The sequence below is a fragment of the Anas platyrhynchos genome, chromosome 5, assembly GCF_047663525.1.
Source record: "Anas platyrhynchos isolate ZD024472 breed Pekin duck chromosome 5, IASCAAS_PekinDuck_T2T, whole genome shotgun sequence".
NCBI lineage: Eukaryota > Metazoa > Chordata > Aves > Anseriformes > Anatidae > Anas > Anas platyrhynchos.
In genome coordinates, this window is record NC_092591.1 from 35,940,906 (window position 1) to 35,967,341 (window position 26,436).

General features: G+C 39.8%; 1 protein-coding gene across 14 annotated transcripts in view; it reads right to left on the reverse strand.

Annotated features, from left to right (window-relative positions):
• Positions 1 to 458: 458 nt before the first annotated feature.
• The window catches only part of SIPA1L1 (signal induced proliferation associated 1 like 1), a 202,704-nt gene continuing 176,726 nt past the window's right edge, over positions 459 to 26,436 (reverse strand). For 12 of the 14 annotated variants that reach the window (XM_072038826.1, XM_027458312.3, XM_027458306.3 and 9 more), the window contains 10 exons: positions 26,004 to 26,128; positions 23,492 to 23,610; positions 20,630 to 21,069; positions 14,376 to 14,615; positions 13,157 to 13,322; positions 9,460 to 9,703; positions 6,281 to 6,427; positions 3,826 to 3,940; positions 3,292 to 3,373; positions 459 to 2,515 (listed from right to left, as the gene is read on the reverse strand). In XM_072038826.1, coding sequence (XP_071894927.1) covers positions 2,372 to 2,515; positions 3,292 to 3,373; positions 3,826 to 3,940; positions 6,281 to 6,427; positions 9,460 to 9,703; positions 13,157 to 13,322; positions 14,376 to 14,615; positions 20,630 to 21,069; positions 23,492 to 23,610; positions 26,004 to 26,128 — 1,822 coding nt within the window. In that variant the 3' untranslated portion in view covers positions 459 to 2,371. The remainder of the gene's footprint in view (positions 2,516 to 3,291; positions 3,374 to 3,825; positions 3,941 to 6,280; positions 6,428 to 9,459; positions 9,704 to 13,156; positions 13,323 to 14,375; positions 14,616 to 20,629; positions 21,070 to 23,491; positions 23,611 to 26,003; positions 26,129 to 26,436) is intronic. The other 2 variants (XM_027458313.3, XM_027458314.3) reach the window with 2 other exon arrangements.

Genomic DNA, 26,436 nt, shown 5'->3' on the forward strand with positions numbered 1-26,436 from the left:
CTTAATGCTTACAGGTTTGGTTCCAGGATGCTGAAAGCTGTGTGCACCCTTAGGCAGATGTGCCAGGCAAGTTTGGTTTGACCCAAATGGGCTTTAATTTCCACGTGTGTTCTAGAATGCTGAAAGAACTACAAATGATTAAAAGAAATGCTGCCCACCCCACACCCTCTCCTTCCTGGGTCAGCCTGGTGAAGCTTAGAGAGAACTTGGCCATACAGGAAAAGGCATACTGCAAAAGGGGGAAAGAAAAGAGATTTGTGCAGTAATCCATGTAAAAAGTCAGTGGATAAAGCGTCTGTGTACATGCTAAGTAAAGGCCTTCAGAGGGATAAAAAGTAGAAATCAGAATGAAACTTTTCTATCCCCTAGCACTTAGGTAAGTGGTACAAGAAGAAAGCGTGAAGAAAAGGATGTTTTGGAAAGTTTCAAACAACAAACCCAACAAAATCAGAAGAAAATGGTTTAGAAGAGCCTTTAAAATGAGTTTTATTGTCAGAATTTTACAAGTAGCCTTCAGAGGCATCATACAAGAAGAACTCTGTTGCAAAACTCTAATAAATAGTCTGCCCCAAGTCCCAAAATATTTTTTGAAATAAAATAAAAACCAAACTTAAAAATAAAAGAGAATAAAAGCAAGACTTCAGGATGCTCAGAGATGTTAGCAATATTTCCCATTTACAAATAATATCAGGCATTATATAAATCTCCTTCATACAAGTCATTAAAAAACCCAAAACATTCTAAACCTTTACAAAAGCACTCCAGAAATAGTTCCAAAGAGATCCATTTCCATGACAAAACATTAGAGAAGAACTCCATGGGGATTAGCATCACAAATGAAGTTTGAGGTTGAAGTGTAGTGTGTACTTGCGTGGAGCAAGATTAAAGAGCATGAAAAAGGGATTTGAAAAGAGTGGGGAAGTTTTTGTGACAAGTCTATGCCTGATGATTTTACTCTGTTTATCTGAGAATGCGGTGAAGGGCCGGGAAGGAAGGGTGCTCCTGGGGCTAACCCCAAACACACCGCACCTCACGCGAGGCAGTACTCAGTCAGGTAGTGACTGCAGACTGCAGTGCCTACCCTGAAAAGGTATTTTCTGGAGAGGTAATACGTTGTGGCAAGTTAGCTGTTCCTTCAGAGAACATGAAATTAACTTTCCTGACACGAGGCAGTTTGGGAAACCTCATGCTAGATTGCTTCACTGGGAATTGGGGACTTCAGAGCTCCAGTCCTAGCCCAGTACTTTGAAAAAAATACACTTCTTTAATTTCACCTCTACATATTCCTCTGCCTGTGGTTATGAAGGATTTTGAGAGACCTCCCATTTAAGAGAACACAATTAAAGATGTTCTCCAACATTTCTCTAATCTGTTGTGATTTGAGAAGTCCGGAGGAATGGAACAGGAGGGTGGGTGCACTGAAATGGCTTATGGGGATTTTCATGGAAACAGTTCAGAGGGGGGGGAAAAAAAAACACAACTTAATCTCTTTACAACTTCAGCCTAAGTCTTATGCTCATATGCAAGTGGCAGCTTCCCCTGGAAGGGAAGGGGACTATACTGAAGCAGCACAGCGACAGTACTGGGTCTCTCTCAGCCTGCCTGATGCGGAACGAAGTGCAGCATGCCTTGTTTTGCCTTCGTCAAGTTACTTGCAGCCCTCGCTTCCACAGGAAACAAAGGCTACCAGAAATGCTAATGCAATAGATGTGTGATAATGTGCCTCGCCCATGGCTCAAGTCTCTAGCCTCTCTCCAAATGCTGTGACGCTGGTTGTACTGTACCATACACTATGGGGACACGTTCTCTGGAACGTATGGGAAGGTAGCACTAGCAATCAAGCGCAAATTGCTAAGGAGACACCTAAAACATTGCATTACATCCCTGTGTCTGTGGCATACTTCAGAAAACAATGTAAGAAAAGCAGTAAAATAACCATTTCTTTCTAATTTTCTAGATGTCATAATATTTGCCAAAGCTGCAAGGAAAAGCAGATTACCTGAAACAGAGAGAAAGGAGTTAATGGAAACAGAGGCAGACGGAGCAGCAAGCCTGATCCAGCCTCCAAATCATTTTGTACATAACAGATAAAGAAACAATGTGCAAAAAATAGACATTCACATTTTAGCAGTTAAACTTTTATTTTACCTTTTTAAAATTATTTACTTTGTTTTTCTACAAAAGGCAGACATTGATTGTTGATCTGCAATTATTCTGAGTGCGCGCAGAGATGCAAAAAAGGGTTATTGGAGGATGAAGGACAGGGAAGTGCTCTGACTATACTTTCACATGTCATGATTAAGGTGGCATTAAAGCTTAAGTCCCAGGAATAATATTCATAACAGATAGTTTCCTTCCCCGTACGCTGTTTTCAGTTCATATCAATTGTGTTGAAAACCCACTCGGTGAACTTCTTCAGCTTCTCAGTTGCATTCTGGGATTCCTCCTGTAACCTCAAGTTGTCTTCCCGCAAATGCTGCACTTCAGCCTGAAGACTGGCTTTGTCCTCTTTTTCCTTGGGTGCAAGGAAAAGTACAAATCTTAGTGGCAATTCTCAACCATGCTTCCTACTTACATCAAGTGGCAAGAACCTCTGAGCGAGCACAAGCCTCACACTTTATAAGGATTTTATGTGCACTAACACACGGTTTTATATCTAAGCTACATCTGTGACAATTCATTGCTTATTTCTTTTTGCTTGAACTATCAGCGTTTCTCTATATTAAATTCTAATAGAGAAGGCTGGCTCCTCAAGTGGTGAAATAAAATTGGTCATGTGCTGTTCTGTATGAGCCAAACGTGCAACTACTGATGGTTAATTAAACAAGGGATAGGAAACATTTCTGCAAATACTACCCCCTAGCTAACACACTTTTCATCTGACCACAGTGTTATCCTCCTTGGACCAAGCAGACAGTAACAACACTGGAAGTTTCCACCGTAAAATTGTACGGTTAGGTGAAACTCTCCCTTTTCAGCATCAGCAGGATATATTTATGTGGACTGACTCCAGGCTTCTCACACAGTCACCTGAATTAGGAGTGCAGGTACTCAGAGTCAACTTCCTGATTTAAGCAAAGGAGTCACATGCCTACAGTTCAGGCACTGCACCTCAGCCTTGAATACTTGGCAGCACATCCTGAGAGAAGTGGTAAATCAATGTCTTTTTCACACAAAAGGATGAGACCGTCATAGGGCTCAGGCATGGGAAAGCAGAACTATGCAGTAATTAGAATCACCTATCAGCACTAAACATACGCATTGCAGATTTTCTGTAGATCAAACGTTTACCTTCCTCAAATCCTCTTGCAGCATCTTCAGCAAACCTTCCAGCTGGTCGACTTTAGAGGCGAGAGTTGGAGGAGATTCTTTACTGTTAAAAGTAGGAAACAAGAACAGGCATTGACAGATTTTACTGTATTCACACGGGGTATCCGACACACCAAATGGCTTTGTGTAAGCATGCACTCAAGAACACTAGGAATTCTCAAAACAAACAAAAAGTGCGTGGAACACACGCGGCGCGTTACGAGAACAGATTTAACCCATGATAAACTGCTGTCATCCTGTCACATGGTTTCTCTCTCCTTCTGCTCACTATATGTGCCTTGAATTACCATAGCCTTGGACAACTTCGTAAACGTCTCAGACAAGAAGGAACCTGCACCAAGGTTCAGCTGTAGTTATGATCCTTTTGTTTTTACTTTTCATAATCATGAAAATTTTGTTCTGTGAAGGCTAGAGACAGCTTCCAAATATGACTGTTTCTACATTTTTCCCGGGTTTGTAACTGAGGAAGCCTGTACGTTTGGGGTATTTACTTACCCTGTATAAGGCTTTATCTGTGCAGAAAGCTGGTCCTCAGCCTGATCACTACTGGAAGCAGCACTCACAGGCCTGTGGTTTTCATCGGCAGCAGCAAAGAATGAAGCTCGCTGAACTGAAAAGACATGTGCAGAGAAAAACAATGGCAGCAGTGCAATAGCGCGGCACAGTGCAACAGCTACACTGCGAGATCTCAAGGCAATCCAAGAAGCCTGTGTCAAGATTAGGTGTAATATACCAATACCCATTGGACAGAAGCAGTCTGGCATGGCTAGTCTTTGTACCAGCTTCTCCATGGCGCAGGATTCAACAAGCGTGCACTAGCACTGGCGGAGTTCTGCACGCTCAGGCAGGTCATGCATCACCCTCAGGCTAACAACTGCTCCTGGGAGGGAGATGCTACGGAGTGCAGAGCACAGATACCCCAGGGGCACTCCATCCATGGCCACTTCCAATACAGGCAAGAAGCTAAACTGGAACAGCCAGCACTGCATGGAACTTCCTGGGTACAACTGCATGACACTACTGAGCAACTCAACGCCTACAGGTAGCTCCCTGCACTAGTTCCTTCTGTAAAGGGATCCCCTCATCTTGAAAAAAGAAAAGCTCAGAGTGCAAAACTTACATGTGGAAAATAAACAGACCAGTGCCATTTTTCAGAATTTTTTTCCTTATGCCTTCTTATGAAGTATTGTCAGATTGAAATATGAAATCTCTTTCCTGCCTTCTTTCTACACTTCTTTTGTCCTATAACTGCTCATTTACAATGTTTTAGCACACCTATAAATCACTATCACGTGTGGTGTTGACTAAACTGCCAAGTGTCCCTACCTCTGGAGTTTCCTAGCACAAACAGCAACGTAAACACTTCTTAACTTAATTTATTAACACCCCTCTCCCTCAGCAGCTGCTGGTCTCGCACTGGAAATAGAACAGTATTTTCTTTTTCTGCTTGGCAATTTTTTTATTCTGTGCTTTCAACAAGGTTAATATTAACACGCCTTAGTATTTGATGGGATTATTCCTGCTCCTCTCTTTTTTCCTTTGAAAATACTGAAGGTTGGCATACCTCAGGAATCCAAGCAGCTTTTGTTTCAGCTGGCTGCAGATACCACTACCTACAACTCCTGAGGCTTGTGCTGAAAACACCATGCAGAAGAGAGGCGTCCAGGATCACGGATCAGAATTTAGCCTGGTTAGTACTTGTCAGTCCCTGCTGGCACCTAGCAGAGACTACAGGCTGGGATTATATTGACAACAGATAGCTGCTCCAGATTTGTTCCGTCAAAGCTGAATGTATTTTTGCAGTGGTGAGATCAAGTTGCCAGCCAACACATTACCCCAGCTTTTCTTGATCTGAGCTGTCAGTTTGTTACCTTCACCACACCGACTTTGTTCACACTGCTAATTGGCAACGCAAGTGAGTCTGGGGCCTAGAGAAGTGAGGGATTCAGGTTGATGAGGACAGTGAAAGCTAAGGGGGGGGGAAAAAAAGAAGGGATCTTTTGAACAGATACTGCTGACCACAGTGAAACGCATTAAGAGCTGCGTGGTGGCGAACAACTCCTGTGGCAACAGAGCAGAGCACAAATGTATGTCACGAGTGCTGCCTTCCGCATGCATTGTCTGAATGATGCGTATGAGTAGCACCAGAGAAAAAGCCAAGAAGCAAGTTACTTCACAGCCTTCTCTAACCATGCAGAATGATGTTCAAAACCTTCAAGATCAGTGAAAACACCTTCAACAAAGGTGGGTCAGCATTCATGCTGAGATTAGCAAAAGACATTTCTGTTTAAAGCACTTGGAAGAATTTTCCAGCAGATTATAACAACGGTAAGATAAACTCCCTTTGGGCCAAGGAGTATTTCATTTCAAATTCAAACGCACGTAGGCAGCTTACAGTTCTCTTCAGTTTACTAAGTGTCAGGGAGATGGAAAGTGCTGTAGGATAAAATGACACTTATGTCCATGTACTCAGAGGACGCAGAGGGAAGAACGGCAATGGACTCTATGCCAACAAGGCACATTTCCCAAATTACCTTGGCAGTGCACTTCAGCTGCACTATAGAAGCTTCATGCTCAGGCAATAAGCAGCCAATCATTAATGTGTTCGTGTACTTTTTCCCTATTTGACTCAACTTTGCACTTTTGTGCCAGATGTTTTTCCACCCTAGCTGTTATGTCTGCAGCTACTTTACGTGAAATGAAAAATAGTCAGTTTCACAGATATTTGGCCAAACTGTAGCTCAGAGGGAATACAGCATGAAGAAACGGCATCCATTACACGCAAAGCTCTGGGCTGTTAAGTCTTGAGTTGCTCTTTTAAAAGAGTTTAAGCTTCAGACTAAGTAGAAACAATAAAAACAACAAAAGCAAGAGCCTAATTACAAAAATAGTCCTTCATAAAAGCACGCAGAAGGATCGGCCTTCTAAGTATTATATTCTGAAAATTTACCTTCAAAGGCTTTGGCAGCATCTACCAGGTTTGACCAGTCCAGATCGGAGGCAGAATCAGGCAATGGCATAAGACCAGGGTCTGGCATGGGCTGCCGTCTTTGCTCCTGGATATCTGTGAGGGAGCTGTCTGAGGCAGAAAACTCTCCTAGAGTAAGGCAGAACAAAAGAGAAGTTACAAAGAAAAAAAAAGTTCCTTTCCTAATACTGAAGTATCCCTCCTTTTAGTTTTTTGGGGATAGCATTTCTGGAACCAGACACCACAGCAGAACGTTTGACTAAATGCAGCTGACCAGTTCCAGCACGTCACATACCTGTTTTCTGAGACAGTGCCTCTCACCAGGACATACAATTCCTTCTTAATCTGCATAAATCTTTGCAGCTACCTCTTCAAAAGCCAACCTCTGCCTCCTCCCCAATATTGGGTGGGGGCAGCACTCTTCTACTCATGATGCCTGCCTTTGCACAAGCTGAAGGAGGGCTCTGCAGCTTGCTGGGGCTTCTATACTCCCCGGTACCTATCTGTTCCTGTTAAAAATAAAAGATTTTTCCCTCCCTCTCTTTACAATCTCGTAAACCAATGGAAGCAGATGAGGCCAACCAAGATAAACCAGAAAAAGAAAACCCTAAGAATGATTTGAACGCATTACACATATCTCAGCAGGTCAGTGACACAATCTTTACTGAAAAATACCCATGCCCACCCAAAATTGATATATGGCCTGCCATGGAAAACACACTGGCATGCAAAGGATATATAGAAATAAAGTTCTTGTAATTTTTGTGCAATTTGTCGCCTAGCAAAATGAAGCATTTAAATTATTGCCACTAATGAGGGAAAGAGCAAAGTGTGAACCAGCAGTTACCTATTTTATTTCAGTTTACTGGCTGGACAATCGACAAACACGGGATACGCGGTCAGTCAGCACACCTGTAGGCTCAGAAGCAGCAACAACCTGCTTCCTTGTGCCCTCTGCTTGGTAAGGCATAAAGCTGTGAAAAAATTGCAGGTGGTAGTAGGAGAACTAGGGGTGTAAGGGTGAGAAGATTGACTGGGCACATGGGAGGCAGCTTCAGAAAGGAAGGGTGTACTGAAGAACCCATTTGGACCAAGGCAAAGGAAATTTGGGCACTGCGAACAGGAAAAGAGCACAGTGGGAAGGACACTGGAGGATAAACACCACTAACTGCATTGCTTATTTTCACTCTTTAAAATATATATCTTCTAATAACTATATAACTTAAAGAGCAATAATAACTTTTTTTATAAAGTTAGAAAAGTGGTATTACTGCCTGGGAAACAATGACCAGAAAAGCAACACTTCATTTGCTTCATTGTTCATAAATGTTGGGTATTAAGTGTGTGTGTGTGTGTTCACTTTTTCATAAACTTAAGGTTAGCTCAGTAGTAACACTGAGGATTCTTGCATTAACTTCCCAAAAGAGGGGAAGTTCTTACTATGAAAATATTTACCATTTGTGAAAAGATACGCAGAATTAGGAGAAAAAGAACTAACCATTTGATAAATGACTTGATTTAAAAGCGTGAGGTGGATTGCTAATTAAGACAGATAAGTAAATAGAAGTATTTTTAGCTCACTGTTCTCCCCTCTTCAAACCAACCGGAGGTGCTCTGGGGTGACAGATCTTTGTTATTAAGATCTTGGAATTAAAAGAACTCTGAATAGCAGGAAGCCAACAAATACTAGAGGTATTAAATATCCAGTTCTGCTAAATCCTTCTCCCAGCAAAGGCAAGCAGGATGGGGGAAGGGAAGACAATTCACATGTCACTCAAGTAGCTGGTCCTTTTATCATGCAGACCTACATTTCACAGAAAATGGAAAGTCTTCTTTTGCTGACAAACGTATAAAGCTTATGTGCTAGCAGGAGTAATCCGTTTGGTGTGGAAGAGAACATGACAGTGAAAGAAGGTTTGGGTTTTTCTTTTTGGAAAATACAGGCATCCGAATGACAAGTGCTGCCTTCCCTTACTACTCCAATGGCATCATTCATCTTCTGACCTCAAACCCTCAGAAGCCAAACCCATCAGTCAGTTATACGTGTAACCAAGTCTGCAAAGTTATTTTAGTCCATATAAAAAGAACTGAAAAGAGCTTCGTTTCCTAACTCTTATGCAAGAAACATGTTATACGGAAACAACAGCTCATTATGATCAAACCATGCTCAGCCAAGCTCATTTAAATCAAACCAAGCTCATTTAAATCAAACCATGTCAGGTTCAACACTGAAAACTGATGCCTAGTGATCACAGACAGATTAAAAGAATTTAAAATAGCTTTCTTCAGCAGCCTTCACTGTAAAACACATCCTATGTATCTCAGTACAGACAGTGCACAGTGCCCACTCTAACGAGTTGAACCTATTGGTAGTGTTGCATTTTCCTCTTGAAACATTAAAACACAAATGAAGCAGAACATATATGTACTTCTTCAGAATACGCTGCAGAATTCCACACTGAGATCTAGCTCTTTTTGGAAAACACACTTTGTGCACATATAGTTATGAGATACAGAGGGAGCCTGCAAATGTCCCTTTCTCACCAACTCAGAAATTCACATACAGTAACAAAACCTATCAGAGAATCTTGCTGACACTTCAGTAAACTAATGGAGGAAGCTGAGTGCCTTCTTGACAACAGTTCACCAAGTAACTCTCCTTGTTGAGCTGCTGATGTGTGACCAAAATTAAGTAACTCAAGTCCTGTAAAAGGACTTGAGTTACTTAGTTGAGTGAGTGAATTGAAAACTAGCTGGAGTAATAAAAACTATTTCTAGCATAGCCAGTCATATAAAAGTGAATAAATGCTGGTGGACATGCCATTATTATACCATATACCATTATAACCAGGCATACGTTATTTGCCCATTGGTTTAACTGGTCCTGATGACTCCTGGAGGAAATGATGCAAGCTTACAGCTGAGGAGGCAAATTTTTGTGCTCCTTCTGCACGGTGCAGTTGCATGACCAGTCATGCAATCCCATACCCACTGGAGTAACGAAAAATTCCGTTCTATTTTATGTTTTCTGGTAGTTGACTTGACTCCCCTCATTTTGGGGAAATCCAGATGGAATTACTAATTTGCTGTAACAAACCGTTTTCCCTTAGCATAATCATGATGGATTCCTTTGAAAGCAGCAAACATGGAAACACCCTTACCATGTAGTGATTTCATTCCCAAAGTATACGATGGTCTCCGTAGTGGCAGTGACTTTGGGAGAGAAGGGTATGTGCTGGTGAACAGGACATCGTTTGGCATGGCTTGGTCCAAGAGTGAGGCCCGTGAGGCGAAGAAGTGGTCCCTTTGGCCACTGTAAATACTCTCATCTGACAAAGTCCTTTGCAAGGCACGCCTTGTGGTAGGAGTGCTGGGAAAGGGAGACTGACAGGACAGAGTGTGTGACTATACATTCATAAAAGAAAAGAAATAAAGAAGAAATTAAAAAATCAATACAAACTTTTGAAATGTATGACGGTTTATTTAAACTTTTTTTTTTTTACTTTTTAAATAAGAAAGCAAGTGTTAACATAGTATTTTTTTTTTCCCCAGAGTGGATGAGGAAAGGAAACTAAAGGAACATGCTTTGGAAGAAATTATAACCAGATAACACATCAGATGTTTTCCAGCCAGTCTTACATTCTGTTTTTAAATATTCTTCAAACTTCTACTAAGGTATAAACGTTAGCCATCCCTCACAGATTATAGAGCTTACACATAGCAGAGATGATGTTTACAAAAAACAAACTGAATGCTGCATAAAATAGAGCTCTCTTCGTGCCAGGAGAGGCTGCATTCCTGCACGCAGAGCACCAACAAATGCCAACTAATTAATAGTCCCATATTTCCGAGCAACTAGGAATACCCACCACTTCAATTCTTCTGAATGATTTGTATGAAAATTAAATTAGTTGTCTCATGAGTGTGAGAACTTGTGTCTCACCCCCAGCATAATCCCAGCTTCCCCCAAGCTCTGCACAGAAGGAAGCAGTGCTGTGGTTAGTCTGGAGCTACTACTTCTCTGGCCAGTGCCAGTGAGCTGCTTTCAAACACCACATACCATTCCCACCAGCAGAGGCACCAATTTTGTACTCTACCAGCCACAAATTTTCTTAAAACCTGTGGCAACACAACCATCCCAGACACAACAGTTTTTAGGGTTTGGTTGAAATTTGGTCCAAGGATTTCATGGAGAAACGGTAAACAGAGGAAGACCTCATCACCCTCATTTGCTCCATATGCAAGTTTAAACAAGAAAGGAAATAAACTGATTTCTGGAAACTGTGATTAAGCATTACAGAGTGTTGCTCATTTGCACAGAAAAAACAGTTCTCTCATCTCAGAAGGAAGGAAAAGAAAAAACTGTTTAAACAGACAGTACTCTGTTCCTGTGATCAAAAACCCACACTCCAAGGTGGGAGAAGGATATGGAAGAATGACAATTGATACTGCACAGTGAAAAACAATCTGCCAGATTTTTTCTTTTTTTTTTTTCCCCCAAATACAACAAATCCTAATATTGCAAGTTTGCTGCAGGTTTTGCTTTTCTAGATTATGGATCAGAAATAATTAAGATTACTTTCAAAATCTGCTGTCATGAAAAGACAAGGAAGGAAAGAGAAGCAATGTCCCATGTTAACTTTGTTATGTCACCTTCTCCCTTTTGCTCTGCCTCCCTCAGAACAGGATTCACGCCCATCACACCAGGAACCCTGCACATATACTTAGCACTACAAAAAATGACAACTTCTGGCACACAGTTGTCGTTATGTTATGCTGAGGATCAAGCTGTTTCTTTTTCTTCTGAAAGGTAAAAGCTTAATCAGCAGGTTCATGTTATGATCAGTGAAAAACTCACAGCATTTGCCCTGAAGTGGCAAAGAAAGAGCCAATATGTCAAACACTCTTTCCTTGAGGGTCCTATGGTTCACCTCATGCTAAAGAATTCAAAATCTACCAGAGAATTAGGAGCTGGAACCACCAATTAATGCCAGGTCGTAAGACTAAAAGATTGCACAGATATAAACATGTGATGGAGTTGGAAAACAGAGGCAATATGGTTAGGAGTTGTCTTCTGATAGTGCTGCAGAGGGAAGAGGAAAGGTAAGGTCTGAGAAGGTAAAGATCATTACAAGTAGGTAAGGAGATGAGGAAGACTAGGAAGATATTTGTATATGTTCAAATATATTTATTATATATATATATATATATATAAGTGTATGTATATATATTTATATATAAAAATATCAAAGCCTAGAACAAATTCTACTAGAAAACAAAGCCTTTGGCAGCCATCAGAAAGGAGGGTGGAGGTTTTTTGGTCTTTGTGCAGTGAACTGATGAGAGGCATTATTTTTTTTTTATTTTTATTTTTTTAACTGTCAATTTTTATGTAGTCAGAGCAATAACTTTTTTCTAAGATGAAATATAAATCATGCAGTGGGCACAAATGACAGTTACTTTTCAGATGTAGACAATTTCATTTATTGGTGTGATGGTGTTGGTGACTTGCTGAAATTTATCAAAAGCATTGCCTGAGTTAATGTACTTGTTACAGGCATCAGAAAATTAAGATTAGGGTAAGACTGGATTCACTTACCCCAACGCAGAAAAATAACAAACTTTGGAACATACACACTTTTCATGATCTTCAGGTGACCTCTTTAAACAGAACAGAATTTCTTGGAGTGAGATTAATCCCCTTGCTCAAAAATAACTAACAGGAGATGTTCACATTTGCCCACATCTCACTCGCCTTGTAGAACTACCACAAACCTAAGAAAAAGTTATCTTGCCATTGGCAAGATTTTCTTTATCCAGCCTCAAAGGTAACATCTGAAATAATCTGTGCATGGAACCTAGCTCTTACAAGTTTTAATAAGCCACTTTGGGCTTTTGCAAGCAAAGAAAGAAGTTGCTCTCTCTTCTGCATAGTTGCTGTGGAAACCATCTGGGCTTTAGGTGATGAGCCTGAGCTGCTAGGCACTGACTGTATATGGAGACTGCAGAAATCAAGGCACTCTGTTCAAAATGATGGACTTCTAAAATTAATATGGATGCTTTATAGTTATTATACACACATTACAAAACACCTCAGGAAATCTTTTTAACTACTTATTCTGTATAAATGTTTGCTCCAGTTTAGGGAGCATTCTTGGTCCTTGTAACAGGATTAGAGAGGCATGAAAGCATGATTATTGCGATACCGTCAGCAAATCACACTCTAGTTCTGCAGTCAGAGAAGAACAAACGCGTAAGACAACATTACTGGATTTCTCACAAGCCACTGGTCCTAAACATTCTTTGCAATTAGGCATACTAGCCTCTGTACATTTGCACACACAGTTGTAATACTATTGCAGTGACCGGAATAACAAAACTGTTCCCAAATGTTTTCCTCTAGTAGATAAGTCTGTGACAAACAGATGACTTTCTGCCGATGATGAGCATTCAGAGAATGCCTTGCATTTCATTTTCCTGTTACAAGTGAGAATGGAAGAGATCCTGTCTGAGAAATTCTGAGCCCAACAATGCAAAGTACTGAGTAAGCTCTGTAAGAATGAACACTTCAGCTTCAGCTACTTTGAAAGCACACAGCATTTTCTACACAGAAATCTTAGAGCTTCACAGCCTTCATCAGTTTCCAAACTGTGACACCCTTTGCTGTATTAGTGATATGCCTGGGCAGCAATGAACTCCATCATCAAATACTTATGAAGTGTAACTTTACACATTTCTGGTTTGTGTCAACAGAAGCATGTCTTGGATCAGTAGAAGACCCGTGCATTGCTCTTAAGGCATCTCAGATTTTACTCAGCTGTGACAAGAAATAGATAGATGACAGACTCTCTAACATACCTTAAAGTTCTTCTGGGATTCAGGTGTTGGACTATCAAGATCTATCAATTTCTTCAGGTCTTCTTCAACGGTGGACTTGGATGCTCGTTTTGGTGATGCTCGGAGATCTCTTGCTGATGCGCGCAGCCGAGGGTGGGCCATTTCATTGCCATCACTCTGGTGACGTCTTAAATGAAATGGAACAGACACATTCAGGTCTCAAAGCCCTGGGGCAAGAGGCATGAATGAAACAAAAATTATAGCATCCTCAAAATTTTAAAAGACAAAAAATAGGTAGGGGGCACGAAAAAGGAGAGGAGTTTCACTGATACAGCAGAGCCTCATCTTAATGAATACCTGTTGAAGCAATCAATTAGCAATACATGCTAAGGTTGTCATCCATTTTCTCAGTAAGGGACTGAATCCATTAAAATAATGCATATTCTGCACTAAATTAAAAATATGTCTTAAATGAGCCAAAAGCAACAAAACACCAAATTCCTTTAATCTTTTAAGTGGCTTTTTTTTTACTGCAGATTTTACAAAGTTTCACCATCTCATTTTGACAGTCAGTGATTGGCATCACCTTGGAATTCTGTGTTGACCCAATAAAAGCCAAGAGGAGATGAACAAATTGTTCTGGAAGGGGTGTTCCAAACCACCTGCTTTCGAAGCCATGCTAGACTGAAAAGAAGAGTATGTTCACTGGAAAGTTGTTTCTTTATTTCTACTCCAAAAGAGATGGCTTTGTATTGTAACACAGAGATGCCTTGCCTTGCCTTCAGTCACTTAGACTGGATACTGGCAGCAACCTAGACCAGGTACAAGGAGTGCCACAGAGCTCATACACAGCACGCACAGTACTACTACATGGGTGAGAGGCTTAAGAAAGAGCTCAGCCTCTATATTAAGAAGATTTTTAATATTTGCTGAAATAACATTGAGTGACCTTTAAGAGGTCCCAATGAAAGATAAGCTTTAATAGGACTGAAATCCATACAGCACTCTAGAAACGGTAATTATTATTTTTGTAAGTATGTTAACAGGGAATGAGATTAGCCAACTATTAAATATTTAAACCCAGCTGCAGAACTCTAGGTTAGAGATTAAGTTGTACCGCAGAATATGCATTCTATTAAACAGTCTTGTGCTTTTCTGTACAGAGAAATGTCACAGATGTCAATGCTTCTTTACAATTAAAGCTAATAACCAAAAAAGAAAACCAAAAAAACATTCTTACTTTCTTGTATCCATAAACCCCACTGAGTTTATTGTCCCTTCTGGCTTTTTCCATCCGATCAGATACTTGCTAGTAGCACCCTGGCGAGGGTAGAAAGTCCTAGGACCAGATGAGGAGGAGGAGGAGGAGGAGAAAGAAGGTGCGAGCTGGGGAGAAGTAGCAGGATGAAGCTCTTCTTTAGGTGAGCTTCTGGCACTGGTGAAAACAACCGGGCTGGCAGAGTGTCGTGAACTCATGGTACTGGGAGAGAAACAAAGACAAATTTGCTTCTAATGTGCGTTTATGCATCTTGTTCAATTATTTTTAAAGCAAAACTTTGGAGCACATGATGTTACTCTTACTGGAGCAGACAGAGTAGCAAAACCAGCTCAGTCATTTTAAGGCCCTTCTATGAATGTTTTATTAGAAACATTTCACACAGTCATGAAAAATTTTGTAAGCAAGTTCTACGGATGCAATATTACCACCCTCCCCTACGGATGCAATATACCACCCTCCCCTCATCCTCCTTTACAAATGGGAAACATAGGGCTCATGGTGATTAGCAGCTTAAAAGTAATACATGAGATTGTAACTAATTAGCAAAAAGAACCCAAGTCCAACTTCTTGCTGGAAAGTGGAACAAAATGTATTGTGAAGGAAGTTGAGCAACAAGGAACATCCCTTTGAGACTCCACAACAAACCACAGAAGAAACCCACACATCTTTCAAAAGAGAGCTTCCTGGATTTTGCCTGAAAAGAAGTTACCATTTGCTGCTAAAAAAGACACTTACAGAAATGGTTAAGTTCAAGCACGTCCCTAACATAATGCCACAGTTTGTTTAGCCAGAGGAAAGTATCAGGTCAACTAACTGCAACTTATTGCTGGAAGAGGCGGCGGGAGGCTTCAGATGGGAGCTACTCTTTAGCTATGATGATATTAAAATTTCATGCAACTTGCATAATATCAGGAGAGCTAGTGCTCAAGACAATATTTACTTTAGCAACTTTAAAAGGTCAGTCATTTCTAGCTACGGTTAGAGCAAAGCTTTGTGTACAGCCTTAGTATGGAAATAGCATTATGTATGTAGAGACCAATTTTCCATCAGCTCTCTCCACAACTTAGCCACATTTTCTTCCCAGTATCCAATACTACAAGGAAGGAATATGAAACAGATGGACCTGTGGGAAAGAACAGTTTCTGACTGAGAAATAAAAATTAGCTGGAAGGCTGAACAGTCACTGAACAATCTTTTCATTCTTAGCTTCACAGGAAATTCTTTACCACTTTTTATATCTTGATGAAATAAGGCATTTTCGATGTCCATTTTCAATGTCTCTCAACGAAATGGATAAAGTATTTGAGGCTAAATTTATGTTGGCACCTGGAAAAATAATCTCACCTACATTTAGCCTTACAGAAGGCAGCCATCTAATCTGTGCCACTTGTCTGGCTCCTACGGTAGCCAATGCAGAGAGAAATACCCTTGGAAATGATTCTCTTCATCTTAAATTAGGTGTCAGACAGGGAGAATTATGCTTTCAAGTTTCTCCTCTCTCTCTCCTGACAACAGATGGCTTCTAAGGAGTCACCTTCAACTACATGTTCCACTTCTGAACGGCTGGAGTGAAGTCCCAACAGCTAAGTGCTGTGGATGCAAGGAGTCGGGGCGGATGGCAGTCTTCCCACCTCAAACAGTGCCAGCTACTGCTGGCCATGCTTCCCCTGAACGTACATAGGGATGGTGGGGCAGTCCCCCGGGTTAGGGATCTAACATGCATCTCCCCATGTGTACACAAATCAGGCAACAATAAGACAGAGTTGGCATTACAGATCCCCCCTATCTGTACATTTGTAAGACCTGTACAAAAGATGGCAGATTGGAAAAATATAGGAAGATATTTCTGTCCATGAAGCCCATGTATTTGGTACTGCACATCACAGCCTTTATTTATAATAGATGCAAGTAAACATAATTTATAGCAAGAAAGAAGAGAAAAATAAGATCTAGAGGTTGAGGCAATACATTTCTCTTCATTCCTCCTTCTCTGTTCTTTTAAATACTGAAAACTCCTACACATGCTGAGCAAGCCAGCCCATCTGCAAGGCATCACCCCTGCAAAATTAAAATACCAAGATTTGTGGAAGATGTACATCCTTAAAGAAAACATATGAGGCTTTTGTTTTATTGTTTTGTTGTGGGTTTTGTTTTTGAATGTTTATCCCCTTCTAAATACAATCAAGAATTGGAGAAGACTTTTATTTAAGCGTAGGAAAACAGAAGCTCTGAACACACTTCAGAATTGTTTAATCCCACCAGGTAGCTCTCAAGGAAGTGCTATATGTAAGGAAAATACCCTTAAAATTAATTACAACTCCTAGCTAGGTTGCTAGTGTTGACCTTTAACATTTACTATGCACAGAGGACAAAAAATGATGTTCAATATGTTCTACATTAAATGTGTATCTAAAATGTACATAATGTATAACTTAGTAATTATATTTTATTATATATCATACAGTATATAAATATTGTATACTGTAAGTGCTACTATTTTAACATTTATTATTATATATATATATATAATACATGCTAAGAGCAGCCTGGCAGATGAGTGAGAAAATTAGCATACAGTTTTTAATATACTTTTCTTTTAAGTGTATTGAATGTTTTGAGCTGTGGTTTTACAATATATTATTTTTGGGAGACTATTCTGCTTCAGGAACTACACGCAGAACTGTGGAAAGGCCCGGAGTTTTGAGGTTTTTCATGCTACATGTAAACACAGGAAAGTCAATAGCATACTGACGGAAAACTGTAACAGACACCTGGACCAGCCTGATTATATCTGGAAGGAATTCAGTCCTCAGTCTCTGGACTGAGAGAGAACCTTTTGCCACTGGTGGTACCCCACTTCCCAACTGGAATATTGTGACAGGAAGGGTTAAATTAAGGAAAAATTCTGATACTACATAACAGTCTGCAAGAAGTCCTGATGAGTCATTCATAAAAGTAAACTGTTAGACATAATCTACAACAGTTAAATATTAAAAATATTCTAAGTAATTAAAATAGATTAGAAGTATTCATACTTTTTCTAAACCACACAGGTTAGGTGGAAATGAAAGTCTGATTTACTTATTTTTTTCCTAGGGAATTCATGCCATCAGCGCATATGGCTTCATTTAATGACATTCAGCTATAATGATTCTGTATAATTACTGGCCTACATAATGCAATTCTCCAGGGATGCTATGAGAAATCTGCACAATCATCAGGAAGGACTTTGGAATGGGGGTGGAGAAGAAAAGTAAAAACACAGCCAGAAGCTCTGCTGTAAAAGTTAATCACTATAATTTACATTTTGCCACCAATTCTCAGGTACAAGTTCTTTTATGCACAATCAAATGATCTGAACATTAATTGTTGCTCCTGTCTTCTACAGACACAAACACTCTAATTTGTGGCTATTTTCTTTTCTTTTGTCACTGAGTTCTTTTCAGGGCCAAATTCCTTTTCTTCTTGCTCAGAAACCCGACTCCAAAGATGTTGCAGGCATTCTGGCATCCACAAGGAAAAGGTAAAAAAGGAAGAAGCAGCAAAGGATAACAATTTAGAAACTTGAAGAAACGCAACAATTAAGTTGCTCATTTCTCACAAGAAATAGCTTGTTCAGAACCATCCTTTACTCTCCCCTCCTTGAAGCAGGCAGCTGTGGTTACGTTCTGGAAGTGCCAGGCTAACAAGACCCTGCCTCCAGTCCTACTCCTTCCCATGCCCCTCGTGCCCCTCCTATTGGGTCAGCCTCACCATTTGGGAAGCCATGGAGTCAATAGGACAAGCAGACAGATCAACTGGAGGAAAAAAGGGTGGTTTTTTTTGTTTTGTTTGTTTGTTTTTTAAGTTTTGTTACATTTTGACTTGATCACCTCCTAGAACAAGGTGTTGTGCCTGCATAGGAAGAGTTATGGGAGTGTTGGGAGTGAACAGCTGGACTGAGGGTCTCCTCAGCTCAGCACTGCTGTTCAGTGTGTAACCATCAACCCAGGACACCATGAGAAACAAAATGACAGCTTTTTGCCCACACCATGCCTTTGCTCTATTGCAAGGCATCAAACACATTTTCTAGTCTTCAAAAATATAAAATAAGGAAGGAGTACAAATTAGTCTGCCTTCTTCTCCACCAGAATAAATTATGTGGGTGCAAGGATTGTAGTGTTTCTCAAGTATCTTGTCCCATGTGTTCTACAAATTGCTACTATCCCTCTCCTTTGCAATGAGCTGCATTTAAATCTGACTTTTAAATGAAACAACATAAAACCTTGGGAACTTTTATCTGGAAATTTCAACAGCCTGAAAAAAATGTGTAGAAAAGCATTTCAGTATCATTAGAGAAACATCAATTAGATTAAAACAAATCAACCAGAGAACATAATCACGTTCTGAGACAGTGTTGATATAATAAACAATGAGACACAATCTTAGTCCAAGTTTGCAATCAAGTTGCAAAGTATATCCATGAAAGATAAAAGGTAAGAGCTGTCAGGGTGAAGATACATTTCTATTATATTTTCTTGGCTTTTTTTTTTTTTTTTTTTTACTGAACTAACCTTGTTTGATGCTCATAGGAGAGGAAACCAGAGCGTAGGTGTACAAAGATGAGGTATGTATTAGACACACCTTTACAATAAAGCTTCAAAGTTATAGACATTTTCCAATTTTTTTGAACTGCTTCTGAAAAAAACACTTCCAAATGGAAATCCTCCTTACAACTTTGCTGTTATCAGCATTTTGTATAAAATCTCACATGCAACACTGCTGCAAGTTATGTTCACAGAAATACTGCAGGGCACTCGGAAAATTCTAACGAACATCAAGCAGAAATGCATATAAACATGCATGTCTTAAAATAAAAGGTATAACACGGTAGATAAGCACCACTTAGATTTCTACCTCCAAAAAAGGGGTAAATGCTAAGGTTGCCTAAATTCTAAGTAAATCCCTCTAAACAGTGTTTTATATAGATTTCTTCAAGCCCTTCATACAGATACAGCTACTGGAAACAGCGGTCTCAAAGACTTTGATGGAATTTATACCAACTGAGTATGAGCTTTAGTGCCAAAAACGGTCAACCATAAAAAGGCAGAAAATCATACTGGGACCACCATTAATAGATTATTTAGTCAGAATTACCATGACAAATTACATGGAGACAGTTCATTGCACTACAGTCTCTATGACAACCTCTGTTAGCAGCTACGATACGAGGAACTGTTAAAGTGTCTGATAAACATCTACCCTTGCCTAAATGTAGTTTTGCTCAAAATGAATAGCAAAAAATGCTTCAGGATTCCAGCCTACTGGTATTTTAGCTGTACACTCAAAAAGAGGTGCCTTAAGAAGAAAAATGCAACTGTCAGGCTCCACAAGACCAACAAATTTTTATGATCACATAGCTTCCTGAAAAAGAGCTGATTTTCTTTTTGTTAGTATGACTGAGTATTTTTCTAAAAGCACATTGTATACATCTTCAAAAATGAGGTAGGAAAAGGTTCTAAAATATTTTATGCCTCTAGCAGCTCCACAGAACTTGTGAAGTGGGTATCTTCCATCTGAGGTGTTCAAGCACTTTACGCGCGTACTTGATATCTCCAGTTTTACAAATTGCAAAACTGAGGGAAAGAGGGAACGTGACTGTAATGTGTCATACCTATGGCTTGCAGCAGAATGAGATTAAAAGCTATATGCCAGCACTCCCAAGCAACTTGCTCTCAGTCCTGATCATAATGACTACAAAAAGACTTTTAACAAAAAGACTTGTAGGGAAAAAAAGTAAAAGACATCTGAAACATGTACTTGCAAGACTGAAAAAGACACCCATACTAAACTGTGCATTACTAAAAGGGAGTGACTTCCTTTCTAATTTGTATATAAAATATTTAAGATATTCATCTATGTATATGTATATAGATTTGCAAGATATTCCTTATAGACACACCAGGCACATGTCTTGTTTAATAGCAACAGTATAGAACACGTTGTCAAATACATTCCTTAGTGTTGGATACAGCAGCAAACGCAAAGACTAAAGTTGGTCTGGATTTATAAGCGTTCTGCATAGTAAGATCTCTCAAAACACTGATCAATAGCCCGGTCACCGGTCAAACAGAAGAAGCCTCAACTTAACATCCACTTCTCGCTTTTGATAACCTAGAGAGTGAGAATGGGAAAATGAGCGTGGAAGGTGTCAATCTCATAACAGGTGAAGTTACCTTGTATGCGAGACGGCATCACTAAGACTATAAGCACTGTTCTCCCTTGTTAGAGGATTGGAGGCTGGTTGACTCTTGCTGTGAAGATCCAGACTCAGCGAAGACTCGGCCTTTCGGTCTATGTGGCTCTCTTTTTCTAATGTCCTGTCTGCAATGGAGACCACTTCACTGGAGCTGTGCCACAGTGGTGTCACTTTCTCCTTTGTTAGCCCTGTCCGGGGAGATGTTGCTGCTCCCAGAGAGGCAGTGCTGCCATGGCTAGGTCCGTAGGAAGTGGTATCTATGCCACTATCAGCTGAAGTCCCTTGAAGGTAGTTGTAGCTGTTCAGCTCTGATTCAGTGCGCTCTCCACTGTCATACCATTTCTCATCACTGTGAGCACTGGAGGCATTGCTGGAGAGAGTATTGCTGCTGGAATGGCTGGAGTAGTGGCTGTCAGACTACAGAAGAAACAACCCAAAAAAAAAAATCACACTTGCAGGTTTATTTCAAAATTACAGCAACAGAAAAGGAGGAGGAAAGGGTCATGGAAGTCCCCACTGCACAGCAGGAACTCTTCTACCTTCAAGTATTGGACAGGTATGTTTGGGAACTTAACTCGACAAATTTCATTCCAACACAATGTGCGTGCTCTGCTCTTGGTGCACATAAGCAGCTTTCACAAGGATGTGGAAGCCATGCCTTAACAATGCAGGAAAACTGAGATGTTGTCCCAAAATACTTTAAATTGTTTCCTTTCAGATACAATTTACTCAGCCTGCACAAATGACACTGGCTGAGCTGTGTAGACTTTGACCTGTTTCATAGCTACTGTAATTAAAATATTCCAATTTTAAGAGTCCAGTGTTTCAGAGAATGATACATAACCAATCCACAGAAAGTGCATGTGAATTTCAACAATGCAATTGCCTATCAAAAGGCTAACCTAGGAAAAAATAACAGCTGCTCCTCCTAACCCTTGGTATACTTCCTCCTCAACAGTACTGTCCTTTGCAAATGGTCACTGAAATGCCATTTAACTATTCTGAAATTGTTTTTCCAAATGGCAGAATTGCAAGAAAAGAAGCTTTCATGCAATGCTTTGAAATTGTCCCATCAGAGCGTGACAGAGACTGGTTGGTTTCTGGGTTCTGCCCTTGGTTACAGCCAGCTGTTGGGAAGAAGCAGAATGCCTTCAGCTCTGCAGCGGGCATCCATTACAGAAAGAATTTCTTGCCATACACTCATCACTGCTTAGTCGCTCATCTTTGAAGTATCTGTATTCCTCTCAATTTCTTAATTTTAGTTTCCATCTAAAGACTGCATCTAAATTCTGATCATCTACATAACTGAAACTGAAAAAATGGGTTTTCATTATGCAACGGACTTGTTTGGCAGGAAGATGGCCTAGGAATAGGAGAAGGGCCAGAAAGGACAGTTAGAAACACCTTCCCTATTTGCCTACCCAGAGTTTTACCAAACAGACATAGGCAGATCAAATGTCAAAGATTAGATACTGTTTCTGCTCTCACTGGAGAAGAGGGAAAATGGAGAATGGATTGATATTCAGAGCAAGAAATTTCAGCATCCACATTTCTTATTATACTAAAATAAGAACTGACAAAAAAAAGCAGGAGGAATAATAAGTTGATATGGACTCCTAGTTATCTCCAGTTTAATTTACTGCTTTTCATTAGGAACAGTATCACTGTCCCTCTGCCATTTGTCTACATAAGAAAGATTTACAGCAACGAAGACTAAAGGAGAAGAATGTAGGCATTAGTAATTCCACTGTTGCATTGTGCACACAAGCTAATGAGGTGCATATTACATCATTATATGGTCTAATGCATCACATGGAAAACAGGTCAATCTAAATATGAAAACTAGTTTGTGCTCCTAAGAATATGAGGACAGGTGTTTTAAAATAATGAAGGCGTGTCGTTCTGAATTAATAACCTAAAACAAACACTGCAAACTGTATTCAAGGAAGAATGCTGGTAAGCAAGAGCAAATAACAGGAACCAACAGAAGACTTTCTCACACCTAAATAAATGCAACTGATTCTTTTAGCATAACCATGCAACACAAGTCCATGTTTTAGCTAATTGTACAGGTAAAAAGTGGTCCAGCACACTGGACAACAGTTTTAAGTTTTCTTCTTCTTTTGATGTAGTAACAAATGATTTTCAAGATATTTCAAATTTATGAACATTACTGCAGTTAATCTCTCTGTATATAAATCGAGAAGAAACAGTCTCCAAAACAGAGCACATACCTAACTGTGTGGAGACAGAAAGGCAGAATTTACCATTTAGAAATTAGAACAAATAAAATAAGAAAGACACTTAAGCTGTATTCCACTGGACCTTTCAAAAGTAGTCTTCTAACAGTGTGCAAGATAGGTTATGGAAAGGAATTAATAGCTACAGTAGATGAGGAAAGTGGGTAAAATAACAAAACAAAAGCAAGATCACTTGTCTGTTTCAAAGAAGCAGCCTTCAGAGTCTTGCCATGCACAATGTATTAGTCAACTTCAACTCTCACACATAAGCACTAGAAATAGCTTTGTAAACTCCCACAAATCCTCTCCTTATCACAAGATAACAGACCAGAAAGTGCTTATCATCTGTCAGTAAAACTTTATTAACTAACAAATATTTTAGCAGGCCTTCCATTGCTTCTCTAAGGTTTGTGAAGTAATAGATCTGCTCTACTGCCTGCTACATAGTTTAATAGGGAACAGGGCTTGACTACTTTTTCCCTTTTCTGTCTGCGTCTTTAACTGACACTTTAAACATAATTTTCAACAACACTTTTGGTACCAAGAGCTTTTCAAGCAAGAGCAATATATTAAATAATTCCTTTTTTAGGATAACTTACATGACCCTGCTTATTTGGAGACAAGTGAACCACAGGATCCTGTCTCATCAGTCTTCCACTGGGGCTTTCTCTGAAGGATGGCAGTACTTTTGATACTGCTGGGAGATGGCATGTTGGTTCTGCAATACAGCATACAATGATGTACTGAAGAGAGCACGCAGCACAACAAACTAAGAAAATGTGTAACTAATTTTACACTGTAACTTTTCCCACTGCTACCAGTAGCCAAAAACTTTGAATATCTAACAAGAAAATCATTCCAAATGGAAAAAAAAAAATACACTGAAACAAAACACAGGTGAGTGAGGGCCCATTCCTGCCTGGCGTAAATCAGAAAGACTTCACGAAAAATTTGCAGCCACCGTCCTGGCTTTAACAGGATAACCTGAGCAGTGCCATGCCCCCATTGTCCAATAGCACTGCATCAGAACATTAACACAGAGGAATATTCATTTTCGCAATGTATTGACATTGTATGTCTAGATGTATATTGCCTGTGGACAAGAGATTAAAAAAAAAACTCCGAAAATCTGCATTTCCTTATATTGTATTCTACGCAAGGCAGGACAATAACAAAAGTCTACAGTGATGGCTTAAACCCACGTTTTTCTCCAGTACCACTACTACACGTATTTCCTGTCTAAGTTAAGGTGAGCTAAGTAAGTGTTTTCTAATTGCAGAAATAACAATCTGTTGAAATCACAACATTCCTGTAAAAACTAATGACGGTGAATGAGGAAACTGCATAGATTACAAAAGAAAGGAATGCTTTTTAAATTAAACCAGGTAAAAGTGGACTGATTTAATTACTCATCTTACATGGGCAGTTAAGAAGTGCTCTTTGCCAATTTTGCCAAAAAAAAGCTTTTCTGTAGCTTAGAGTGGGCAGGAAGGTGTGAGTGTGAATTCACTGCACCTAATGCCTTATTTACCTTGATACAGATTATCCCAAGTGGAAATGTGCTTATTTGGCACAGAGCCCCACTTTCACCTAGATTCACAAGACTGGCAATAAAGTCTCCAGTCAGAGATGCAGCTTCCAACTGGCACTCTATGAATGCAGGACAATACACAAGAGATAAAATACAGGGATTATATATAAGTACACATTTTTCAGCCTCTGCCAAATGCTGGAGCCACATTATCTACCACACATTTTTTCCTGTACTTTTTGGCCTTATTTATTTATTTTGCTAATATGGTGACTCCTGACATTTTAGAACAGAACTCACTGGCAGCTCTGCTTAGTGCCAGCATCAACACAGAACCATTGGTCTGCAAAAGTAATGCTGAGGAAAGGATCGGTTTTACATGTGTCGTTACCATCACAACAGTATCAAAACATATGTGATTAAAAATCATTCTGTCAAAATGAGAACTGCAGATCAGTATAATCACAGCTCTTGAGCAAGAAGAAGTATGGGGGGGAGTTGTGAGGGAGGGACTGACAGATGGTTTCAATAATAAGGCACAGCTCACTGAGGTTGTGAAGGTATGTGAACAAAGTACATCTCCAGAACCTGACGACCACATTTCCCTCACAAAACTCCTGCTAAATTCACTGAACTTTATTCTGTTTTCAACACTAGTCAATTTATGAAGAACAAGTAAAGAGCTGTGATGCAGCAAAATGATCTGTATATATGCAAGGATGGAAAAAGTATGGAATTGTTTAATCTATGGTAACAAAGCAAGAAACATCAATCTATCAATTTTGACCACGCTCATCGTGTTGGATCAACGCTGTTTGTAGATAGTACAACACTTCCATTGGTGTCAATCTCAGTGATATCCACGCAAATCAAGCCATAGCTGTAGGGAAAAGGTCTATGTGCAGGAACTCCAAATGAAGGCTTAACAATGCAAATCCTCAGTACCCAGCTGTTTTATGTAGTTAATATGTTCCCTTGGCTGACAGCTTAATTGCCAAGTGCAATGAAAATGTATACACTGGTGGAAGGCGATTACCAAGCTATAGATTTACTCCACTATTTAAACTTTAATAGCATTTTTTACCCATTTTGTACATGGTATTTTTATAGCTTCAATGATCAAACAATCAATTTGCATTTATATAGCACCATTTGAAAGGGAGCATCACAAGTACTTCACACAAACTAAGCAAAAATTAAACTAAGTTAAGTCACTTGGGAGAGCAGGTGAGGTCAAACAAGTCCTCAACAGCAAGGCAAATTAATAAGCGTGTCCACCCAACTGCTTCTAAAAGGACAGTATTTCAGGGTAACAGTATTAAGGTAGATTTAGTCCCATAGTCAAATGGGAAACTGGAATGAGTCCTTCCTCAGGTGATATTCATAGGTCTCAAGGACACAGACTGCCGAAGCTAATATATGTTCAAGATCTAATTATTCATCCTGATGAACAAGGTTAACTTTCAAAGACACTGAAAATACAGCGCTTAAGAGGGTTCTCCCTCTGCACAGAGACAGGTATTGCCAAAGTCACCTTGTGGTTAGCACCACTTGCTCGTTGTAAAGAATTAATTACCTACCCATCTGGTCAGCGATACTATCCTCACTCCTTTGCCAGCTGGGTGTGGATTTGCCGCTACCACCCGTATCTGATTGCGTGTTCTGCCTGTCAATGGAAGCAGGGGATCTACGGCTAATTCCAAACCTGTTGTAACACCCCAAAAAACAAAGCAGATAGTGATTTTAAATATGAATAAAGGGGAAAGAGCACTTTTAAGAAGCCAGTGTAAAGCAATAGGGCAGAGTAACGCGTAGTATGACTGATTTTCCATTTCATTTTTGGGACAGCTCTCAGGACACATTTAGGACCTTTAATGCATAAGATGTACAATACACATTAATTTATTAATCATTTTTGAACAAGAAAATATGTTACAATACATACAATTCAAAAACAGACCCAAACCATCCAGGAATAACATTACGGGCTTTCATTTACACAGACATTTACAA